This window comes from Rhinolophus hipposideros, assembly GCF_964194185.1.
Source record: "Rhinolophus hipposideros genome assembly, chromosome: X".
Taxonomy (NCBI): Eukaryota; Metazoa; Chordata; class Mammalia; order Chiroptera; family Rhinolophidae; genus Rhinolophus; species Rhinolophus hipposideros.
The window spans coordinates 127,609,326-127,633,806 of record NC_138046.1 but is presented as its reverse complement, the minus strand read 5'-3'; the positions used below and the strand labels follow the sequence as shown (position 1 = coordinate 127,633,806).

General features: G+C 62.9%; 1 protein-coding gene across 5 annotated transcripts in view; it reads right to left on the bottom strand.

The window, feature by feature from the left end:
• PPP2R3B (protein phosphatase 2 regulatory subunit B''beta) overlaps positions 1–23,306 on the bottom strand; it is a gene marked incomplete at its 5' end in the record, with an annotated part of 41,225 nt that extends 17,919 nt beyond the window's left edge. For 2 of the 5 annotated variants that reach the window (XM_081042762.1, XM_081042763.1), the window contains 2 exons: positions 4,186–4,371; positions 22,971–23,306. In XM_081042762.1, coding sequence (XP_080898888.1) covers positions 4,186–4,371; positions 22,971–23,306 — 522 coding nt within the window. Of the gene's footprint in view, positions 1–4,185; positions 4,372–11,867; positions 12,648–22,970 lie in introns of those variants that run through there. The other 3 variants (XM_081042764.1, XM_081042765.1, XM_081042766.1) reach the window with 2 other exon arrangements.
• Between the last annotated feature and the right edge of the window lie 1,175 nt (positions 23,307–24,481).

Genomic DNA, 24,481 nt, shown 5'->3' with positions numbered 1-24,481 from the left:
CAGCTCATGGGGACGGGTCTCCTTGGGGGTGATGGAATGTTCTGGAAGTAGTGTAATGTTTGTGCAACACTGTATAAGGAATAAATGCTTCTAAATTGTACACTTTTAAATGGTTAACACGCTTATGGAATTTTATGTGAATTTTACAATAAAAAAAGAGGACCTACTGTGTGGCTGTTCGTGTGAAATTCTACAATGGTCCTACTAAGCGATGGTGACAGAAAGCCGAGCAGGCAGCCTGGGGGTGGGGGTGTGATGGCTTGGAAAGGAGCACCGTTTGGGGACGCTGGAAATGCTGGTACCCCCCCCAAGTGTGTCGGTGGTTTCATGGGGTCCATGTGTGTCAGAGCTCAGTAAACTGCACACATTAAACATGTGCTGTTTATCACACGTCCATCGACCCTCAAAGAGACCAGGAAAGGAGAAAGGACACCGATGAGAAATGAACATGTGGGCTGGTGTTCACACACTCTCTGGGACGTGGACAACAAAGCCACCACAAGTCCCCACGCCCACATGGCTGAGGTGAAGGGCCGACACGGTGTGGCTCATGGTTCCACACCGCAGCAACGTGAGGACCCACGGCTGACATGCAGTGATCTCCAAGACACCATGTGTAGTGGAAACACAAGTATGTGTGTACACACACACGTACTCACATGTGTGCACCCACATTAAAAATGAAACAACATTAAAACCAAAGCTATGAAAACAACCACTGAAAGAGGAGGAAGAGAACAGAGTTGAACAGACAGGGAGAGAATCTAGACTTTTCTGAATATATCTGGTTTTTCAGTTTTGACCTTGGAACCAGCTATGTTTTTACCAACTACAAAACAAAAATGTAAAATTCCTTAAAAGGGCCATCGCTAATAGAATGAACACTTCCCACCCCAAACTCTAAGAGCAGTACTGTATCCCCTAGCACCAAAACCAGACGGAGTCACAAGGAAACTGCAAGCCGGCATCCGTCAGGAATGGAGATGCAGAAATCCTCCACGAAATACCAGTTAGCAGAGTGCAGCAACACAGGAAAAGGATGACGCCATGACCAAGGGGGATTCGTTCCAGGAATGCAAGGTTGGGTTAACGCTGGAAAAATCAATGTATGACATCACAGCAGATCAACAAAGTAACAAACCAAAACCACACGATCGTTTCAATAGATGCAGAAAAAGCATCTGACAAGTACGATGTCCTTTCTTGATAAAAACACTCAAGTAGGACTAGAAAGGAACGTCCTCAAGCCAATAAGGGGCATCTATGAGAAGCCGGAGGTGACCTCACGCGCAGTGCTGACTGACTGGATCCCTGCCCCACGAGACCGGGAACAAAACAAGACTGCCCACTGCTGCCCACCACTGGACTGGGGGTTCCAAGGGAGCCGTGACGCACGACAGACACACAAAGGCATGCGCTCTGGGGAGGAGGCCGCAAAACGACTTCTGCTCACACATGACGTGATCACGGACATACGGAATGCGGACGAACACACGACAAAGTAACAGAACTAAAAAGGAGTGCAGAAGGGCGGCGGGATGCCAGACCAACACACGAAAAACAGCTGTAGTTGTCGACACCTGCGGCAAACAACCTGAAAATAAAATTCAGAAAACAACTCCATTTATAACAGCATCAGGAGAAAAATACTTTGCAACAAATTTAACAAAAGACATGCAAAACTCCTATGTGGCAAGTACAAAACCTTTTTTGAAAGAAGCTAAGGATGTAAACGAGTGGGAAGGCATCGAGGTCCGTGCACCGTGGGCGTAGGACGGGGAGGGTGGCAACACCCCTAAGTGATGTTGGGAGCGAACGCAGTCCCCCCTTCAGAATTCCGGCCGCCATCTCTGTAGAAAGTGATAAGCGGATCTAAAACCCCACAGAACTGCAGGGACCTCAATGGCCCAAACAACTGGCAGAGCACGGTCGGGGCACTGCCCCTTCCCACTTTCAGAAGACAGCCTGGAGCAGTGGTGAGGGAGCCAGGTGCTGCAGGAGGGACACAGAAACACGGCGCGGATCAGAGCCCTGTGACAACCCGCCCTGGAGGGGCATCCAATGCTCAACAAGGGGCAAGACACTCCCTGGGGACTGGGCAGTGTCTGCAACAAATGGTGCCGGGAGGATGGGATTTCCATCTACAAAGAACGACGCTGGATCCCTAGGTATAAAAGTGGACTCAACATGGATCAAAGACCGAGACACAGGAGCTAAGCCTGTAACTCAGAAAAAACCAAAGTGTTCATGACCCGGGATATGGCAATGATTCGTGGGCTACAATCCCAAAAGCACTGGCAACAGATAAAAAAATGACATAAAGTGAAGTTCACCAAGTTAACAACCTTTTTCCATTGAACAACACTGTCAAAAAAGTGAAAAAACAACGCAGAGAATAGGAGAAAATAGCTGTACACCACATGTACGATAAAGGGCTTATATCTGGAATTCAACAACATGACAAATAACCCCACTTTAAAATGGGCTGCAGAGCTACACGGATGTGTCTCCTTAGAAGACGCATGGATGGCCAATCAGGACATGAAAAGATGGCCCAGTCGCTAGTCCTTACAGAGACACCAAGAAAGTGCAGTGACAGGCCACCGACACCAGGATGGGACATCTGCGACGGGGAAGACGGCGTGGGCAGGGAGCGCGTGCAGGAAGGGTCCCACCGGGCCCTGCTGGTGGGGCTGCCCGGCGGTGCACGGTGGTGCAGAGCAGCCAGGGGCCTCGGTAGGCTCAGCAGTGTGACACTGGGCCCAGCAACTACACTGTTGGGTGTACACGGCCCCCAGAAACGCAAACGTGTTCACAGACACCGCACGTGGGTGTTTACAGCAGCCCAAGGGTGGAACAAGCAAACACCCTTCAGTGGATGAGACACAGAAAGAGAGCAGTGAGGTCCTGACCCTCTGAGTGGGACCAGCAGACACAAGCAGCACTTAGCGTGAGACCCCACGTGTGTGAGACCCCCACAGATGGCAGGGCTAGCAGTTTCCTGAGAGGGATACGAGCATCGTGGGGTGACGGCCACAGGGTGCAGGGCTGCTTGTCCAGGTGACCACATGGGCTGCAGTGATGGCTGCACAACTCCTCTGAAAACACAAGGTCACTGAGCTGTGCCCCTTACAGGGGAGAGCTGTGTGGCTGGGCATTTTGTCCCAATAAAGTGTTACAGAAAGAAAAAGGGCTACCCCTAAACACGGAAAGCAGGAGGACGCATGTGTGGTTAGTGAGCACACAGGGCAGGAGAGCCTTCTCAGGATGGACACGGTCAGCATCCAGACCAGAGAGAAGGTGGACAGGAGGTGGGGAGGAGGGGGGGAGGGGGAAAGAAGGGGGGAGGGGGAAGGAGGGGGGACCGGGAAGGAGGGAGGGTGGGAGGGGGAAGGAGGGAGAAGGGTGAGGGGGAAAGAGAGGGGAGGGGAGGGGAGGGGGGAAGGGAAAAGGGGAGGGGAGGAGAGGGGGAGGAGAGGAGAGAGAGGGCAGAGCACGCCCAGTGGCACTGCAGGCAAAGGGCAGGCAGAAGCAATCCACGCAGGAAGCCGGAAAGGCAAACTCAGAATCGCTCTCTGAAGCAGGTCGCCCACAGGCAGGGTGGCCGGGGCGGGGGGTGGGACGTGCCCAGCAAACAGCCCGGAGGGGCCCGGGCACTGGAGGGGACGTGGGCAGGGCCCCTCACATGCTGCTGTGGGCTCTTCCTGGCAAATTCGACTGTTCCAGGCCACGTGAGAACGGCCCGGGCCCCAGGGCTGCACCTCTAGGGTGACCGTAGACAAAGGCAGGGGAGACAGGTCCCTGGCGGCACAAACAGCACGGGCAGGTGGTGTGTTCCGCCTGCACAGAGCAGACGGCGCTGCGTCCGCACACGCCAACGTGGGTTATCAGGGAACACGCTGTCGGGAGCAGAAGCCACACTGCCCGACGACACACGCAGCGTGGCAGCATTTCGGGGCGGCTGAGTGACACGTGGGCGCTGAGGGGCCCTGCGTCGGCCCAGAACGCCAGGCCTGGCCAGCGAGGCAGAGCGCGCTGACGTCACAGTCCTGGCACCTGGGCCCTGACACAGGCGGCTGCGACCTCTGACACTGAGGTGAAACCACACCAGGTCCTGTCTGTTGCGAGCAGGAGCCAGGCTGCCGGCCATGAGCACACCGGCTCGCTCAGGGGACACGCACGCACCTTGGCCACGCGTCCCATGTCCTCCATGGTGGCCCTCTCGTGCGGGAACTGGGCGAAGGTCTCCTCGATCCTGGCGATGATGGCGTCTGTGCTCACGGCGCCCTGTGGCCGGCCCCGGGGGAAGTAGAAGGCAGGGATGCTGTGGCTGGCGGCAGGCGGCAGGGGCTCTTCCTTCTTCGTCCCAACCTGAGAAGGAAGGCAGGGGACAGCTCCGTTAGGTCTGGGGGGCGCTGGGGACGGCCTCTGCACTCGTGCAGGATGAGGGTCCTGCACCCGTCTAGCAGGAACGCACCGAGCCCGCCCGACCTGAATCTGGACGTGGAACTCGGGACAGTCCCTGCAGGCTGACGTGTGACGAGCCACCCACACACGGGGTCACACACCATGGTGTGTCTCTGGCGACTGCTGACACGCAGTGCTGGGCCCCCTGCCTCGGGCGGCACCCCAGCACAGGGTCCCCTTGGGCCTGGCAGAGTCAGCACAGGGGCCGGGGACGGGCAGGGGCGCGCGGCTGGACAGGGATGCTCTCGTGGAGCTCACACCTGTCCCTGCGGTTCCCACACCCGCACGGCTGACACCTGCACACGTGCCCCCCACCCCCGCCTGTGTCTCACTCTCAGCAGCGCGTGGCACATCCTGTGCAAGGAACGGAGTGGGACAGGGCTCGCTGTGGCCGGAGCCACCCAGACCCAGAGCTGACCCCGTTCCCGGGTCTGACTCCGAGCTGGAGGCCTCAGAGACAAGCGGAGTCAGGACGCCCGCCCGGTGACGGACGCCTGCGCTCACCTGTGGTCGGGCTGACTCACAGGTCAGAGGGTACTTTGTAGACAAAAGAGGCTCGCGCTTTAAAACTGCAGAGCAGAAGGACCGTGACGGAACGCCTGCTGAAAGGTCGCCACAAGCGGGCACGAGCGGGTCTGGGCGCACCGATAGGGGTGGGGGGTCGGGGGGACAGACCAAGGCTGCTTTGTGGCCGCGCTCAATGAGCCGCTGTCCCGGCACTGTGGGGCCTGGCTCCCAAGGGACACAAGTGTCTCTGTGCTGACCCAGCAGGCGTCTGGGTGCCAGAAACAGCTGCCCTGAGCCGCGGCTCACAGATGGCCACCGAGAACCGTGCTTCAAGTCGTCCCCGACTGGCAGTGACTGGGAAGCACCACCCAGCCTGTGGACACAACCGCAGTGCACACCCTGCATTCTGTACCGTTGGGGACAGGAAGGCACGACGTGACGCGGCAGACACAGCCCAGGGTCCTCGCGGTAACAGCTGGAGGAAGGGGTGAAAAAGGGTGCCGGAGGCTGGGGGTGACCGACGGGGGCTGGAGGGTCAGCAGACATCAGAGGGCGTGGCCTGAGAGGGACACAGCCCCCACGAGGTGTGGGGACCTCAGTGCACAGGGCCCGACAGGCCCGTGGGCAGCCAGCAGACGACAGGCGTGCAGGGGACACACACGGGACACACAGGCATTGTCTGGCCGCATGGTGGAGACGCCCTGGCTCACAGCTGCAGGGACGCAGGGCACAGGGGCAGCCAGCAGACGACGGGCGTGCAGGGGACACACACGGGACACACACGGGACACACGGGCCGCGTGGTGGAGACGCCCTGGCTCACAGCTGCAGGGACCCACGGCACAGGAGCCCCAGGACACAGGAGTCCCGCATGGTCCCCGCGAGAACGCAGTGCTCACACGAGGCACCGCCATTCCTGCCGCAGGGACGCCCGGCCTCACCCACAGGCGCCGACGCGCCCCACGCACTTCCCACCCGCCAGGCCGTCCCCGCCCCTGCTGCGTGCGCGGAGCCGCGGGGACCTGCGTGGGCGTCAGACCCGACCCGTCCCGTCCTGTCCCCCGTCCGGACCCGTCCCGCCCCCGGCCCCACGCAGGGTCAGGGCCGCCGCAGCCTCCCCGCCGCTCAGGGCCGGCCTGTCCCCCAGCACGGCAGCCCTTCCCCACGGACGCCGGCTGCTGTGGGTGCCCGCGCCAGGCGCAGCACGAGGGGCTGCCCGGGGACGCCCCGCACGCGGCCCGCCACGACCCACGCCGCCCCACGTGTGCACACGCGTGCGCACTTCCTGCCCCTCGGCCACAGGACACGGCTGCAGAAACTCAGTGCCGTCGCGCGGGGAACCCCGCGTGCCTGCGCACACGCCCGGGCGCGGCGTCTTTACCGGGGACACGCGGGTGGCAGGCGGGCCTGCGCCCCGAGCTCCGCCCTGGCGACCTCGCGGTGACGCGGGCCGGCAGCTCCCACGTGCGCCCCGGCTGCGGGCCGCGCAGCGCCCCGTGTCCACGCGCGCGCACGTCCCGGGTGAGCCGTCCCCGCAGGCGGGCGGAGGGGACAGTCCCCACTCACCCCACCCGGGAGCCGCAGCATGAGGAAGCCGGTCTCCGGCGGTCTGCGAGCCGCAGCGTGGGCGTGGGCGTGGGCGCGGGCGCGGGCACGCGTGGGGCGGGTCTGCGCGTCCCGCAGTTCTCGCGGGAATTCCCGCCCACAGCCTCGGGGCGTGCGCTGTCCTCGGGCCGGCAGCCCCGCGCCACCCGCAGGGGCCACACTCCGTCCCCACGTGTGGCGCCGCCTCCCCGGGCCTGGCGTGGGCGCCGGTGTTGGCGCCAAGGCCGTGACGCTTCCTGTGGCTTCTCCCTTCTCCGCCCGGCGCCGGGGCGTCTTCTTCCCGGTTCCCGAGGCGCCACAGACGGTCAGGCGGGAGCTGGGCGCTGGCCCGCGCGTGCTGGTGCGTGTTCCCCGCTGGCGGTGCAGTTCTGGGCGCCTTCTCCGTCCTTTCTCTGACAACGACCACACCACGCTGGCGGCTCCGCGCTCGCAAACCTGTGGCCGTGGGCACGGCCCCTGGGGACCACGTCGGAACTTGCTTTGGCGACCGGCGGACCCCCCAGGACCCTGCTGGGCGTGGAGGGGGGGCGCCTGGCACCAGGAGCGGCGCCCACCTGGCCAGGGAGACTCGCAGGTACTAGTGACAGACAGGGAGGCCCAGCTCCAGGGGGACGGAGGCGGCCGTCTGCGCTCAGCCGGTTCAGGGAGCAGAGATGCTGCACAGCCTACCCGGGGACAGGGGTCAGCCTGCGCACCCGGGCACAGGAACCCCAAATCCTGGGCACAGACGCAGCACAGAGGGAGCCCAGACCCCTGCGGGAGACCGCCTGCCCCCACGTGGGAACGTGACAGAGGAGGACATCTGCACAGGGGAGCGAAGTGGCCACAGGGACGGCCCGGGAGTGTGAGCCGCACACACAGAAGTGCAGGAGGCTTTTGTGCTGCTGTCTACAGGCCCCTGCAGACATCCCCTTAGCCCCCCACCCCCCAGCAGGACGCTGCCCCCCAAGGGTGCCACGTGTCCCTTCCCAGCCCACGGTGGTGGCCCTACACCCCCACCTCCACCCTGCTGCCCCTTCACAGAAACTGTCACCCAGGATACCACACAGCACCACACCCCGCCCACCAGAAAGCACCCCCACCTGTATGTGTACCCCCACTCCTGCCCAGTGCAGACTGGTAGTGGCTGGGAGCAGCAAGGCCGTTCAAGGAGAAACGCATCCCCAACTCAGGGCTCAGAACCCCGCCCAAAGTCCTAAGGACAGGAGCGGGTCCCGGCAGCAATCGGCAGCCACACGTGGGAACGAGGCACAAGGAGGGCCCGCCCGCCGGCAGAGACGACAGGGCAGGACGGAGCCGCAAAGGCTGCAGGCTCTGGACGGCCACACACAGAGCCCACATGCACGACACCGTGACACCCGCGCCCGACACACGGCAATGAGACTGGAGAACACCAGACAGATTTTCAGAAACAGCCAGAAAAAAGGGGGCGGTCTAATCTTCAAAGGAGGACACAGTCAGACCTGCAGCCAGCTTCTCCACAGAAGCAACAGATACCAGAAGCCGCAGAAAAACAGCTGCCAGCCTCCACCTCCACCACCGTCCCCTGAAGGTCAAGGGAGAGGGACACTGAGACCCCTTTAGATCAGGGAAAACCACAAAACCACGAGGCCCAAACGACCACACGAGGGAGCCTGCCATCAGCAGAGGAAGCTCTGAGGAAGGCGTGTCAGGCGGGGGCAGGTGCCCCGGGACGGAGGGAAGGGCCGGGCGGCGGGTGGAGCTGTGGGTGCCCCCGGGCCCACTGAGCGTGTCAGGCAGTCAGCACGCGTGACTGCAGTTCTGCATAACACGCCTCTCAGACCGCACGCCAGCGTAGAAATGAACGGGGGATGAGATGGGCGTGGGGAGGGTTTGGGGCTGCTGGTGTTTTTAGAAAATTAAGGGGCTCACATTTGTGAGCGAAGCAGCGAGCTAGGAGAAAGGTAAACTGCAGGCTCGGACAGGAAAAGATTAACAGGAGGCCAGAAAGGACCGGGCAGAAACCAACACAAGACAGTGGAAAAAAAAGCAAAATGGGTCAAGAGGTGTAATAAATATCAACGGACTGAATGTTCTGCTTAGAAGACCAGCCCAGACTGGAAAGATAATAGTTATTTATAGGAGACGCACACAAGGGCACACAGGACAGAAGAGACACAGCAGGCGACGGTCACAGCGGAGCCGCCTCGCCCCCACACAGCCCCCACCGGTGCTGGGCGCCCAGGTCTCCACGGTGCCATGGCGCAAAGCGGGACGAAGCGGGACGTGTTCCGTGGCAACGGCCACGCTGGGCCAGGACGCTGGGGGCCAGTGTGTTAGGGGCACTTTCCCCGGGGACATTTCAGCTCAGGGTGGCCGGTCAGCATGCGGCCCGTCCGTGTGGTGACGAGGCCCACAGAGGCGGCGGAAGGCTGGGCCTTAGTGGGAAGGGACCGTCAGCACATCCTGCTGGGGGTCGGTCGTGGAAACTGGGGACCTGGGCGGACGGGCTGCAGGCAGAGAAAGTGCAGGCTGCTGGGGCCTGAGAGCCAGCGCAGGGAGGCCGCGCCCCGCTCCCCGGCACCACGGCTGCTCGCCGACAACAAGACAGGCCGGTGTGGACACGGGCTTTACAGGCTTAATCTCCAGGACGTAAATAGACCGCGGCCCAGCACAGCTGCAGGACACATTCCTTCCCTGCGCACGGGGCACAGTTGGGAGCTGGCCACCTCCCGGGCCGCGCTGCCGCTCAGCAGATGGCACAGGAAGCCGACCGCGTTCCCTGAGCGCTGCGTGGTGGGACTGGACATCAGCGAGCACAGCAAGAGGACCAGGAATGTGCGCGTGTGTCAGGATTGTGCCGCGGGGCTCCCCGCTTACTATGGGAAGACACACGAGGCGCTTGGTGTCGGCGGCGCAGCCCCTGGGGCTCACGCACGGCCGCCCCGTGACTGAGGCGTGGCACCAGGGCAATGCTGAAGACTCCTGCCTCGCACACGGCCGGCTCCTCTGTGGCGGGCGCTGCCACCCCAGCCAGTCCCGGAAACCCAGCTGTGCCCTGGGCCTGCCGGCACAACGCGGGCTACACCCCAGCTCCACCAGCAAAAAGCCTTCGTTGAAACCCATGCGGTGTCCTCATGGCGAGTCCGGGCCCAGGGTGCAGACAAGCTCCGCGTGGAATCAGTCCAGGGGGTGCCCCCCGGGTGCAGCGACAGGGAGGGGCGTGGGAGGGGCACCTGTGTCCGCAGCCTCCTGGAGGGACATCCTGGGGCCCGGGGCTCGCACCAGGGGGTGTTCAGGGCCCCCCTTGCGTGGCGTGGAGACCCAGCTGCGCCTGGGCTCTCGCTGGATGTCCCGACGGCCAGAAGCAGGAGGGTGGGCGGTCAGCTCCATGTCCACGGCAGCCACGGGGGATGGCCCCTGTGCTTCCCAGGAGGCTGCACCAGAGCAAGGTGACACAGTGGAGCCCGTAAGCGGCGGCTGTGTCCAGTGTGCATGGCGAGGCCTTGCTCCCGGGCCGGGGTGGTCAGCAGCGCAGCCAGCTGGGCCAGACGAGGTCTGAGGGACACTGCAGAGCCGGGCGTGACAGCCTTGGGGCTCCGCGTGTGCAGGCCCCAGGGTCCCCAGGCAGGGTCCCCAGGCAGGGTCCCCAGGCAGGACGGGCGGGCAGCAGACACGGCAGTGGGGCAGAGCCTGGAGCCAACCCAGCACAGACACCCCTGGCTGCAGGCGCCTGTCACACCTGAAGCGCTGTCCCCAGCATCTCCCGCTTCGCCCACTGTCCCCACTCTGCCCCACTCGACCACCCACGTTTGTGACCCACCCAAAGCCACGTCCCGAGTCCACACTCAGACATCCTGGGGGTAAAGGAAAGAGGCCGGGCAACGTTTCTCCGGCCCTCAGTCCCCATGGAAAAGGCTGTCTCTTTCACCCCTGCACCTCAGGGAACAGTGCACGGCACACACATTGTCTCTCCTGAGAAACGTTGTTGGAACACGTTTTCTGTAACGAGAGATGACTTCCTGCTAAAGGAATTCATAGAATTTCTTCCCCAAACAGTGAACTTGGTGTAGGACACACAGGCTTCCGAAAGCAACCCAGACTTTCGCGAATCAGTTTTGGGGTTGCCGGGAACCCCTGCACATGAGGTGACAGGGCTGAGGTGGGCGGCACAAGGCTGCAAACTGACGGGACACCCTGGCGGCCGTTTGCAGGGAGCTAAGCACCCAGCACCCGCTTTCCTGTGCTCTAACCCAGCACCGTCCTGCTGCTGACTCCACTTTCCAGGTCTCCAAATCAAGACGGGTTTCAGCACTCTTTCCTTAAAAACAAGGACTAAACAGGCAGCCACAACCCACTTGCAGACGTGTGGCAGGCTGGAACCCAGAACACAGACGGAAAGAAGTCAGAAGTCGTGCAAAAAGCGAAGTGTGATCCTAGAAAACATTCTGACTAAAATACGGGCGCAAAGCAGGTCTCTTCCCCCGAAACAGGACGGTCTGACTTGATGGATCTTTTTTTAGGCCACGACATTACATTAATTCCTTGCAGAGAGAACTGGCAAGCGTTACATGTGCCAAAGTCTGTAAAGCAAGATAGCAGACACTCGGGAGGTGAGCGTGAGGCCTGCTCCGTGCCCCGCGCGCGCCTGCACGGGACCCACCCCGGGGGAGGGCCGGGGAGGGGGACATTCCGTGGTGCGGAAACCTCCACTTTCAAAGGACTGCACAGAGGCCTTGGGAAGTCCCCTACGTTCCAATTACAGGGTCTGCTCACACGAATTCTACACGCAGACACGAGGGCAGGTGTTCCCGGGCGCTCACGAGAAGCAAGAGGAAGCGCCAAAGCCAGCTAGTCCCCACACGCCGCGGGACTGTGTGCTCCAGCTCGCATGCTGTGTCTCAGCAAAGCCCTTTAGGAAGCACACGCGCTCCTCGCAGGCTGCCACCCATTCGTGCCGGCCCAGGAAGGCGCCAGCTGCACACAGAACGCACCCGGCCCAGGCACGCCGGAGAATCCCCCAGAAATCTCTGCACGCGGCGGGAAAGCCCCTGCCGGGCCGGCTCTGCAGACCCCCGAGCCCACCCCACTGCTCAGCGAGTGGCACTCGGGCGGGGGCAGCAGTGGCTGACACTCTGGGAAAGGAGACTGAAGCTAGTGCTCCTCTAAAGAACTTTCCGGAGCAAACTCCCCAGGCCGCAGGGCACACCTGGCTCCCCACAGGGACAAACACGCACCCCCAGTGTGCGCCCCCCGCGCTCCCACCTCACAGGGACCCCGCAGGGCAGGAGGGAGCCCCCCCCACAGACACACAGCACCGCCTGTCACCTGCTGGAAGGCCTTCAGCCTCTTCTTGAACCTGGAGGGCAGCACGAAGTCACAGCCGCGGGCCAGCGCGGCCAGCTCCTGCCTCAGGTCCGGGTCCTGGCGCAGGGACAGCTCCCGGAGCCGCATGTCGGCTCGCATGGGCCGTGGGCCCCGGGCACGGCGCTCGCTCACGGGGTGGGCCTGTGGGGCCGCGGGCTGGGGCGGCAGCTGTGCCTGGACGGTCAGGGTGCAGGCCGAGCCGGCTCAGCGAGCTCCGTGCCGGGCGGGCCAGGCGCTCTGGGGGCCGGCCCCGGGCCACTCACATTCCACAGGCTGAGGAGGACACATGGCCGAGGGTGGGGGAAGGCAGCAGGAGCTGAGCAGAGCTGAGCGGGCGGCCGGGCGGCCGGCGGGGCGGGCAGGCGGGCGGGAGCCCCGCGGCCACAACTCCCAGAGCTGCCCTCGCGATGCGGGCAGCGCAGACGCAGCCGGGAAGGCTCAGACCCGCGGGCAGAGCGAGGAAGCAGGAGAGATGACCTGGGGACACTGCCGCCGCCGTTCTCTGGAGGGAGGGGACAAAGGCAGGCTCCAGAGAAGTGAGGTGTGTCCAGCACAGAACGGAACCTGTCCCAGAGCTGGCTGTCCTCGGCCCAGGGCCCAGATGAGTCCCGAGCAGCTGCTCCCTCCCTAAAAACACCGCCCAAAGGGGGGTCTGCGGCCCCGCCCCTCCGCCCCTTTCAGAGCTGGGAAAATATATTGAAACTGCCAAAGGCCCTGGAACGTTCTCCTCTCACCAATCGGGGAGGGACCTAGGCAGGACTTGATAGCATGCGAGCCACTGCGTCCAGCGAGCGCTGTTAGAGGAGGAGGAATGTGACCTGGGGAGAGCCAGGCTGCCCAGAGGGGGCGAGGGAAGCAGGTGGACCAGGCCCGACATGCGGATGAGCTCACCCCCGTCGCCCCCACCCGCCCCACCAGGAAGGAAACGGCTGTGGGAGCTGCAGGCTCGGCCCACGGCCCACGTTGGGCACTGCTGGCCCAAAGCCCCCAGAGGTCCGGCCTCAAGAGTCTGCGCCCGTTTCCGGAAGAATCTCTCAGAAGTAACAGAGCCAAGTTAACACACACGCAGCTGCCGAGCAGACCTCGGGGCTCAGCCTGCACCCACGGAGGTGGCACAAAGATCCTGGGGCACACGAGACGGGAAGACTCCCCACGCCCACCCAGCACGCCGCCTCCGGGGCTGGACATGCGCTCTGTGCGGGGCGCTGCTCTGCATGCCAAGGACAGCGGACTGCCCTGACTTGGGGCAGAAAGATGAGCATTACGTGGGGATTACGTCCGGGGCGACGGGCCAGCTCCCAGGACACTCTCCCGGCTGTCCTGCCTCCCGAGGGGAAAGGCGGCCCTGGGGTCTGCTTCTGTGAGGAAGCTGGCCCGGGAGCCCGCTGGGCAGTGCCTCCCTGGGCCCCTGACGGCACGAGCCCCAAGACCCCATCTGGGGCCCCACACCCTGCAGCTCTATGGGGGTCTGCTCCCCCCACCGCCCCCAGGAAGCCTCTTCCCATGTGAACCGTGGGTGCCGTCGCTCGTCTGGGTGACAGCCCCTAAGAGGACGGGCCTCTCCGTGTCCTCCTGCTGTGACGCCCCAGCCCAGGTTTATCACTGAGTGTCTCCCGCCCGTCAGGCACAGCAGCCACATGCACAGACAAGGTCCAGCGCCCTGCGTCATGCCGAGTTCAGCCCCACGCACAGCGCGTACGCAGTGCTTGCTTAGGAAAGCAAACCGAGCACACAGGAGTCCTGAGAACACAGGGAAAGACCCTGAGGGCCCCAGCGGGAGTGAGGGCCTGCGCTCCACACGCAGCCTGTGCTGAACCAGGCGTCACAAGGAGCCAGCGGGCCTTTCCCTGCCAGTGCACAGCTGCGTCCCTACCCACCCCTGAATCACAGGACCCCCGGGGCCACTGGTCACCCCCTGAATCACAGGACCCCAGGGGCCACTGGTCAGCCCCTGAATCTCAGGACCCCAGGGGCCACGCGTCACCCCCTGAATCAGAGGACCCCCGGGGCCACTGGTCACCCCCTGAATCACAGGACCCCAGGGGTCAGCCACACAGTCCCACGGTCTCCCGACAGGTGGGTACTACCTATGTTTCCCTGCCCTGGGAACACAGACATGCACGAAATGACCCCTGGTCACCCTTCCAAAGCCCGGACGCCACCCCCTTTCTGTAGGGGGCGGGTGCCTATAAGGCACCATCACATAACTGAGAAGCATGAGATAGAAAAAGTTACTTTAGATAACACCCACATCCTGTAGGGTGTGTCCGGATGGCTTAAGACTGCTAGCCTGCAGAAGTTACTTTAGATAACACCCACATCCTGTAGGGTGTGTCCGGATGGCTTAAGACTGCTAGCTTGTAGCAACCCTTCTTATGTTAATGCCCCTCCACCCAGCAAAAAATGTATATAATCCCTGATTGAGCTGCAATAAAGTGAGACTTGATCAGAACTCCTGTCTTGTCTCCGGTCTTTGTGTCTCCCATTTTCCTCCCTTCTAGGTGCTTCGGGGTCCCTCGTGTAGTGTCCCGCGGGTCGGGACACCTTTCCCAGTCTCTTCCTTCCTAACACTTTCCCCAGCAGCTTCCCCAGGGCTGGCGGCAGGCGGGGTCCCACAGCACACGGCACACCGCCCGTGCCCGCTGCCCTCCCACCGGCCTCCTCCCTCACACCCCAGGACACGCGCCTGCCCTGTTACCAGTGTCCCCGGCTGCCGCTCTCTCTTGGCTCTTGGCTCCCTGAGTTTGGAGAAACAACCCTGCCGTGACGTCACCCGCAGTCACTGTTATGTACACTGCGTTTTCAGGGCCCTAACCATCCCCTGTGCCCCCAGCCCCCACCGGTCTGTGTCCGCCTCCCCACGCTGGCCTTTCCCAGCACCTCGCCTAGTGGGGCCCACACAGGACGCGGCCTCAGAGTGCCTCTCTCTTCCTTCGAGCTCCCCACCATGTAAGCACCCCCTGCCGCCCCCGCGCTCTCATGGCGGCCACCGCGTCCTGTGTTCTCTCCGCCCGGCCCTCAGGCGGCCCTCGCCCACCTTCCTTCCCCCCTTCTGACTGTCCTGCGGGATTCCCAGGTCTGACCCCCTTGGAGCTCAGCACACAGACGGGCCCGGGGCAGACTGCGCAGGGAGCAGCGCACGGGCAGGGGGCTACACCCCACGGCCCGCCCGCCCCTGCACCCCTGCACCCGCGTGTGCTGCCAGCCGGTGACACCACACTCGCCCGCTCCAACGCACTTTCTGTAGCTGTAGTGTTTGTGGCCAACGCATAGGCACGCACACGTGTACCCACTGTCACGTGAAACAGAGCTCGAGACGGGCCTACAACTGACCCAGCTGTTCCATTAAAATGTGGCCAGAAACCAGACATTTTAATGCAAACAGAAAGACGCCGGCCATTCCTGTGTCCCCTTCTAGACGCACTTTGGGGAACGGTTACTAGTTCTGCCAACTCGCAAAGGTAAGTTAAGAGCGGGAGGCAGAGGGAAGGCAGGGAGGCAGCCCGACTCCCCGCTTTTATGGGAAAACTGGTTTCCCACGAGCCACTGGAGACCCTCAGCACAGCGCAGCAGGCACGTACATACCGCTGACGCTGACAAGGAGGGCACCGAGCACACACGCCGAGTGCCCTCGTCACACGGACACTAGGGGACAGAGCGGGCCCGGGGCAGGCAGCTGGGACCCCGGACCCAGACTTCCCAGGTGGGGGACGCTGTCCCCCCTGCAGTGGCGACTCTGAATGCTCCACACGTGGAAGCTTCCAGAAAGGAGGCGTCAGCTGTCCCCAAATCAGCTCAGATAGCGTGTAAAGAGGGTGGTAGTTCGTCCACTGCCGGGGCGGGCGGGCGGGGGCCCAGGCCCCCAGAACAGGCCGTGCCTCAGGCCACATTGCCTGCCCAGCTCCGGGGAGTTGGGCATCCCAGGCCCCCACTGCACGACTGCACGGACACGGCACAGCGGCACGCGGACGCGCGTGGGCCTGAGGAAGCAGCGCGGTCCCCAGCAGCCCGACAACCCCCGGCGCTTTCTGGGACCCACGCGTCTGTCGCGTGTGTCAAGTTCCCGAGTGCCCCCTTCAGCACCGACGGGCACAGTGATGGTTGTGCCGAGAGCGTGGTCTGAGGGCAGGGCCTTAGGGACATTGTTCACACTGCTCTACGTCTGCGATCGGACTTCCAGGAAAGTACCTTCATACGTGAAGGGGAAGCTCCCACTTGCAGACAAAATGGGGGAAACGACTAACGTTACCGTCCGACCTAATCTTTATAAAGCTTTCCACGAAAGACCAGTCACCACGCTGGCACACGCCCCTCAGAGAGCAGAGAAAGGGGAAACTCCAACTCAGCTTACGAGGCCAGTGCGGGCCTGACAGCGGCAGAAGGCGTTACAGGGGACAGCCCCGACCATGACACACGGATGTCACACGTCGGTGCACACACAGGTGTCACACACACCAGCAGACACGGATGTCACCTACACACCAGCACACAGACAGGGATGTCACACACGTATCACACACAGCACACACAGGTGTCACACACACCAGCACACGGGCATATGGATGTCACACACCTCAGCGCAGAGACACAGACGTCACACACACGGATGTCACACACGGACCTCTCCCATGTCAGCACGCAGAACCCAGCAGTAGCTAAAAGAGGTTATTGGCCGTCATAAACGGGGTTTATCCCAGGAAACACAGTGGGTGACACCCAACATTCATCGACGAAACACCACATTATTAACCACATGATCATAAAGAATTGGAGAAGATTCCATACTTATTCTCGTGAAACATTCCCGACAAACTAGGAACAGAAGGAGAGAAAAACTTCGCCAACCTCGTAAAGGGCATCTGTAAGTACGATGGCCGATGGCGAGACCGACGCGTCCCCCCTAGGGGACGACAAAGTGAGGATGTCGCTTCCTGTGCCCTGCAGGTCCCCGCCCAGCGATGGGGAGGAAAACCAAATCGCAGCCACGCAGACCGGGGGAACAGGGGACCGCTTTATGACCCCCGAGCACCGCCCGGACAGCTGGGCGGATGGCCGAGGTCCGCCGCGCACAGCAGCAGGGGCACGGCGCCACGTCCAGCGTTCCTGTGACGCGCACCTGAGACGTCAGCGAGCAGAGAGAGACGCCACGGCACCAGCAGCACCAGAGTGAAACGGCCCAGAGCCCGTCTGCCCGCGGCCTCGTGCGATCTGCACGCCCACCAGGAGACGGGCGGAGGGCACCGAGGACCTCAGCGAGTGACACACACGCACGCTCACGGCCAGGTGACACGGCACTGCTGACGAGGTGTTCTCCCCACGGACGCACAGACCCAGACGGTCGCTACAAAACCTCACCAGACTCCTCATGACAACGCGGTGGATGCGAAGAACGGAAAAGCGACCGCAGCCATGAACAAAACAGGGGCCTGCTTTCCAGCTCCCGGGCAAGTGGCAGAGCCCACACGGTGACACGCCGGGGTCAGCACCGACGTCTGCTCGGCGGCTCAGGACGGCGTCCAGAAACAAAGTCAGACACCTGTGGCCAAGTGACTTCGAACGAAGGTGCCAACACAGCCAATGGGAGAAGAACAGTCATTTCAAACACTGGTGCTGGGACAAGTGGGCATTCACATAGAAAAAAGGAACCCAGACGCTTGCCTCAGACCGTACGTGACAGTTCCCTTGAAGTGGACCGTAACTCTAAGTGTCAAACCCCAATTCCTAACACTTCCGGAGAAACACAGGAGACCTTGGGACTGCGCGTCCGACGGAGACTGCTTAGGTGACGGCTTCCATGTTTGGGGACACACAGAAAACAGCCAGGAGGCCAGGGCTCGTAATGTTTCTGTTTCAAAAGCTTGCAGTAGGAATGGGGTCAGAGACCGTGGGACGTGGCAGATCCTGCACGTGACGGAGCAGCCACACACGCGGAACGACGTCCAGCAACTCGATAGAACGAACAAGATGGTGGGTGGTGCACGGCATCAGGACTCGCCGGGGACAGGCAGGGCAAAGCCACGGGAGACGCCAGTGCACGGCCCCTTCCACACGGCTAGGGGGCCCCGAGGGGCGACATGTGAGGGCAGGAACGGTCACCCTCCCGCGGGCTCATGGGCATGTGACAGCCACGGCCACCTTGGAAGACTGATGGTGTCTTACAAAGTTAAATGCACATTTGCTGCAAAACCCAGCAATTTCCAGTTTCGTTGTCTCTCTGAGAAATGGAAACACATGTGCACACACAGCCTTACAAGCGAATGTCGTCAGCGGGCTCATTCATGCTACGTCAAAACTGGAAAGAGGCCCAGGACCCTTCCACAGAGACAGAGACACGTGCTGCCTCCCCACACGTGGTGGAATCGGCAGGAATGAAAACTGCACTGAAAACCCTGGGCTTTCTGGGCTGTGACGGCCCATAAAGCAGCTGTTGGCAGCTGTTACATCGGCCGTTGCTACGAACATCTCTGGGACACGCAGAGCTGCCAGGAACGCTGGCTGTGCCAGCAACGCCAGGGTGGCCGCAGAGGGGAGTGCAGTTGTGAGCCGAGCGCTAGGGGAGAGCATGACCACACGCGTGGCTTCCCACAGCCAGCAGGAAGAGGTGTGCAGACGCCCCATCCTAGCGTCGCACACGGACAAGCGGTGCTGTCACCGCCGGCCCTCTGCGGCCGGCACGTCCCACCGGGACCCCACTTCCAGGCGAAAGCGAAGAGCGACGACATGGCTGGGCCCAGGGCCTGCTGCAGCCGGCCACTGCCCAGCTGCACGTCACGAGTCCTGAGCAGGGCGCCCTGTGCCCTGAAAGGAGGGGCCGGGGTCCCCCCCGGGGGTCCCCGCCAGCAACAGGCCCTGGGGATGACAACACGCACATGCCACACCCCACCCGGGACCCTGAGCTGACATTGTGGAAACGGGCTCAGCCACCTGTTTCCCCACGTCTGCCACTCCCCGTCCGCCTGTCCTCTGGGCCCTCCCCTCCGTCTGTGCACCCCCCCCCCAGGGCCCTGCAGGGGATTCTGACACTCGCCCAGGTGGAGAGCTGGTGGGCAGGTCACAGGGCGGTCACTAGGCACCCATCACGTGTCCCCAAGCACCTCACATGGCCACAACACTCACACAGGACCCAAAGCTCACTCTGGGGGAACCTTTATAAAAACGCCCTTCAAGGTCCCGAAGGCCTGTGGGTCCAGCCCCAAGTCTGAGCCCTTCTCACAAGACTGCCTTGAGTACGGATGAAATTGAGGTAAAACCCATAAAAGAGACTTAAATCTTAGGCAGTATTAGGAGGAGGGGTGACGGGGGAACGTGCAGGGCTTAAGTAAACAGTCGTTAAAATCCTTGCAAAGAACACACGTTCTGAAAGCCCAGGGACTTGGGTCACGTCCCTGGGACCTGCATGTCCAGGGAACCCAGCACGAAGCGCCCCCTGGGCTCCTTGCGGGCGGCTTCCTCTGGGATGAGAAGAGCACCGCCCGCCTGTCTCTGCTCCCCATCCGGGGCCTCCTACCCACCTCCCTACCCACCGTGGGGACACATCCTGTGCTGCTTCAGCCTTTGAGGGCCGAGGACGAGACCAGCAGGGTAGTCCTCGTACTGGGGAGCCCACGCAGCTCTCCCCGACTTGCCCTCCACGCCCTCCTGAAGCAGGACGCCCGCCACCCGATGAAGCAGGGGTCCTACACCGGGACCTGGCAGGACTACAGCAGACGCGCAGCCAGGAATCCTGCCCCACTGCCCCCCCCCCCCACGGCGCTGTCCAGGGGTGCCCCTTGCACTGGGACCGGGGCTCCAGCCGGCGCTGTGGCCCAGCAGCCCGGCGCAGGGCGGTGGGAGCCCGCCAGGCGCAGTGTGGGGCGCAGTGTGGGGACAGAAGAACACGGGCCGGGCCCTGCACAGCAGCTGGGCAGCAGCAGGGCTGTGGGGAGGGAGTGGGGCCCACGCATGTGGCCGAGGGGTTTTCCACAACGCAATTCAACGGGAAGAGGAAGGGTTTTCCCTAAGTGTTGCCGGAGCGCCTGCACACCTTCCACCACACAGACAACTTTACTTGTAATGCGTCCAGGGTCTCCGGGTCAAAGTGAAAACCCTAAAGCTTTTAGAAGACCGATAGCAGAAAATCTGTAAGACCACGGGACAGGCCACCATTTTGTAGGCAGGATATAAAAAGTAAGAACCTTATAAAAAGAAAAAATTCAAACAATTAACTTTGGTTCATCGAAAGATACCGTTTTAAGAAAATGGAAAAACAAATCCTAGACTGAAAACGAGTATGTGCAAAACACACATCTTACACAGGAGCTGCATGCAGATCACGTGTGTAAAGCGCTCTTACGACTCAGCAACGAAGACGTAATTCCATCTTAAAAGGGGGCCAAGATTTGAACAGACGCTTCCCAAAGGCCGCCAGGCACGTGAAGAGGGGCCTGCCGGCACTGAAACTCAGGGAAGTCAAGTGAGCCCACGAGACACGCCACACTGGCCCCCACGGCTGAAGTTCCAGTGTGAGGACACGCAGTGCTGCCGAGGGTGTTGGGCGAGGGCCCCCAGGGTGGCTGCTGGGAGGGGAAACGCACCCCAGTTCCCAACAGCAGGGGGCTGTGAAAGGCGTTCCCCTGTTTGTGTTGTTCCAGTTAAACGCACCGTACAACTCAGCCACTGCTCTCCTAGGTGTCTATCCACGAGCAATGAAACGTCCATCCACGCGTGGAACGACACATGCAGACACACACGGGTGGACCTGCCTACAAGCACGGTCCTACACGCTTGGGACCCACATGCACGGAGCTGCACGCATGTATCCTGGCAGCTTGTCACGTAAGCAAGAGCAGAAACCACGCCAATGCCACCGACCTTGCAGCAACACATGCCGGGGCACATTCGTACCGGAATCCCACTCAGCAGTGACACGCACCACAGAGCACGTCACCTGCGTCACCAGGCATCTCACACACTCTGCTGAATTACGCGCTGCAGCACGAGCTTCTGCACCGTCACAGAGAGACCCATGGTTCCCTGGGGTCCTTCGGAGATGCTAGGTGCTGCCACGCATGCGGCTCTCACCCTTCACATGCATTCAGCCAACAACCGGCACCTGACGGGCGGCCCTGTTTCCTGACCAGGCAGCAGCTGGACACACAGGTAACAGCTGCCCCCACGCAGCTCATATATGGTCGGGGCAGCGGGACAAGAAAATAAACCTGCAGAACACACGTCATGTCAGTGGCAGGTAGCCTGACAACAGGCAGACCACTGATGGGACAAGGTCCCAGGACCCAGTGGAGGGGGCGGAACAGCACCCCCAAAACAGTGCACACCCACCCAGCATCTCAGAACAGGCCTTATGTGGAAACAGGGTCTGAGCAGACGGGACCAAGTGAGGGGTCTGAGACAAGGTCGTCCTGGATCAGGGGGCCCTGACCCCAATGACAGTGTCCTCATCAGAGACAGAAGAGGAGGGACACAGACACAGAGGAGACGCCACGTGGAGACGGAGGCAGAGATGGGAGGGAGGCGGCCACCAGCCCAGGGACGCCTGGAGCCCCCAGGAGCTGGAAGGGGCAGGAGGGACCGTCCCCTGGGGCCTGTGGCACCTTGTCCTTGGACTCCTGGTCTCCAGAACCGAGAGAACAAGTCCCTGCAGTTTTAACCCTCATCTGTGGCCTTTGTTACAGTGGCCCCAGGAATCACAAGCACATAGGAGGGCCTGGGTAAGAAGGCGACCCTGAGGAGAGGTGTGCAGGAGGTGGGGGTGACCAGGGCTGACCCGGGAAGGGCCTGCCAAGGGGAGCCCTGCAGGAAGTGGGGTGACCAGGGCTGACCAGGGGTGACCAGGGCTGACCGGGGAAGGGCCTGCCAAGGGGAGTTCTGCGCTTCACTTGGCGGCGGGTCACAGGTGATGCATTTCTTACAAACGGAAGGCCAGACCTCCACAGAGCTGACCTGCCATGAACACCTCCAGGCTCAGGGGGCTCACGCAGTCGCGGGTCAGGAGACACAAGGATACACCCTCAAGTGGAGCTGGGCTTTGTCACGGAAAAACATTTAAAGACCAGGTGGGCTGCTCCCGAAATGAGACCTGAGCGGTCCCAGTGATGCGAATGCCATGCGCGGGAGGGAGAAACTGTCACTCCTGCAGGGAGCTTTCTGAGCCCAGGCCGTTCTCAACCCCCCTGCTGGGTGCAAGGAGGGACTCAGGCCAGGTTTCCTGAGTGTGAAGGTTGTGCGTGCAGGGCAGTGTGAAAGGACGCAGGGCCAGGGCTCAGGGATGGGCCCCAGACCACGTCTGCAGCTCCACAAGCCGCCTGCTGGGCTTATCTGGAGGGTCTAAGCCAAGCTGCCTGCAGGTCCACTCCCACGCCTGTGCGAGACTTACTTTCTGGAAGACGTTGCAGATGCATTAGAAAGTGTCCGAGAACGCCCAGGAACTTAGAGCCGAACGACTTCTCCCTGGGCTGACATGCAGCCCTTGGTGGCCGGCCCCTCTCGGGTGGGAAACTGAGAGGAAGCGATGCTACAAAGTATCATTTCAAACAAAACAAAACAAAACAAAGTATCATTTCGTGGGTTGGTGCCCTGACGCACACTGGCTCCCAGTGGGACGTTTCAAACGTTCCCAGCAGGTTGCAGTCGAGCGTTCTAAGTGCACAACATGTACCAACAGTACCGTTTCCCTGGCACCTGCAGCCAACGTGTAAGTACTGCCACCGGACAGTGCGTTAGGTGGCAGGAAGCCCGTGTCCGCACGCACTGCCGTCCAGCCCGAGGATCGCAGACACATTAGGGCTAAAAGCTCTAGAGTCAGGACTTGAGCCGCGTGGAAGAAGCTGCCCAGAAGCGGCCAGTACAAGCCACCGAGGAAACGCGAAAGGCACTGCAGAGTCACAGACTACGTGGGACTCCGCCACGGACACGAGTTTTCAGTATGTAGCGCTTTCTGGGGGAGAAAAGAGAAGACCCCGAGCCCCCCCAGACTGAACGGGACAGCCTGTGCACGCGCGACGTTCCCACGGGCCCGTCCCCGTCCTGCGTCACGCGCGCAGGCGTCGGCACAGGGGACTGACTCACCGCTCCCGTCCCCGCGGGACCCCGAGGTCTGCGCGTCCCTCGCAGGTGCGGGCCGCTCCCGGAACCGGCGGCAGCTCCCAGGGGCAGCGCGGTGGACGCGGGCGCCGGGCCGGGGCGGGCGCGGGCGGGGGCGCGGGCGGGGGCGCGGGCGGGGGCGGCGCCGAGGGGCCCGGGCTGCCCCGCGTCTCCCGCGCCCAGGTCGGGGCGCCGCGGCGCGCGGATCCTGCGCAGGCAGTCGTGCAGCATGGCCTGCGTGCTGGCCTCGCTGAGCCAGCGCAGGAACAGCTCGTCCACCTTCATCTTCAGGACGGGCTGCAGGGCTTTGCCGGGAGGCATCTCCGGGGCTCGGCCGCCTCCCGAGGGGCCTCCCGCCGGCACCGCTGCCTGGGGCCGGGGCGGCGTCCGGCCTCGTGCGCCTGGGCGGTGCGGACCGCAGCGGCCGGGGGGCAGCGAGCCCAGCCGGCGGGCCCGGGTCCGGGAGGAGGAGGGTTCCGGGGTCCTGGGGGAGGCGGGGTCCGGGTCAGGGAGGAGGCGGGGTCTGGGGTCCTGGGGGAGGCGGGGTCTGGGGTCCGAGAGGAGGAGGGGTCCGGGAGGAGGCGGGGTCCGGGAGGAGGCGGGGTCTGGGGTCCTGGGGGAGGCGGGGTCTGGGGTCCGAGAGGAGGAGGGGTCCGGGAGGAGGCGGGGTCCGGGAGGAGGCGGGGTCTGGGGTCCGGGTCCGGGAGGAGGAGGGGTCCGGGAGGAGGCGGGGTCCGGGGTCCGGGTCCGGGAGGAGGAGGGGTCCGGGGTCCTGGGGGAGGCGGGGTCCGGGTCAGGGAGGAGGCGGGGTCTGGGTCAGGGAGGAGGCGGGGTCTGGGTCAGGGAGGAGGGGTCCGGGGTCCGGGAGGAGGAGGGGTCCGGGGTCCTGGGGGAGGCGGGGTCCGGGTCAGGGAGGAGGCGGGGTCTGGGTCAGGGAGGAGGCGGGGTCTGGGGTCCTGGGGGAGGCGGGGTCCGAGAGGAGGAGGGGTCCGGGAGGAGGCGGGGTCCGGGAGGAGGCGGGGTCTGGGGTCCGGGTCCGGGAGGAGGAGGGGTCCGGGAGGAGGCGGGGTCCGGGGTCCGGGTCCGGGAGGAGGAGGGGTCCGGGGTCCTGGGGGAGGCGGGGTCTGGGGTCCGGGAGGAGGAAGGGTCCGGGAGGAGGAGGGGTCCGGGGTCCGGGAGGAGGGGTCCGGGGTCCGGGAGGAGGAGGGGTCCGGGGTCCTGGGGGAGGCGGGGTCCGGGTCAGGGAGGAGGCGGGGTCTGGGTCAGGGAGGAGGCGGGGTCTGGGTCAGGGAGGAGGCGGGGTCTGGGTCAGGGAGGAGGCGGGGTCTGGGGTCCGGGAGGAGGAGGGGCCCGGGGTCCTGGGGGAGGCGGGGTCCGGGTCAGGGAGGAGGAGGGGTCTGGGGTCCGGGAGGAGGCGGGGTCTGGGGTCCGGGAGGAGGCGGGGTCCGGGTCCGGGAGGAGACGGGGTCTGGGGTTCGGTTGTAGGCGGGGCCTAA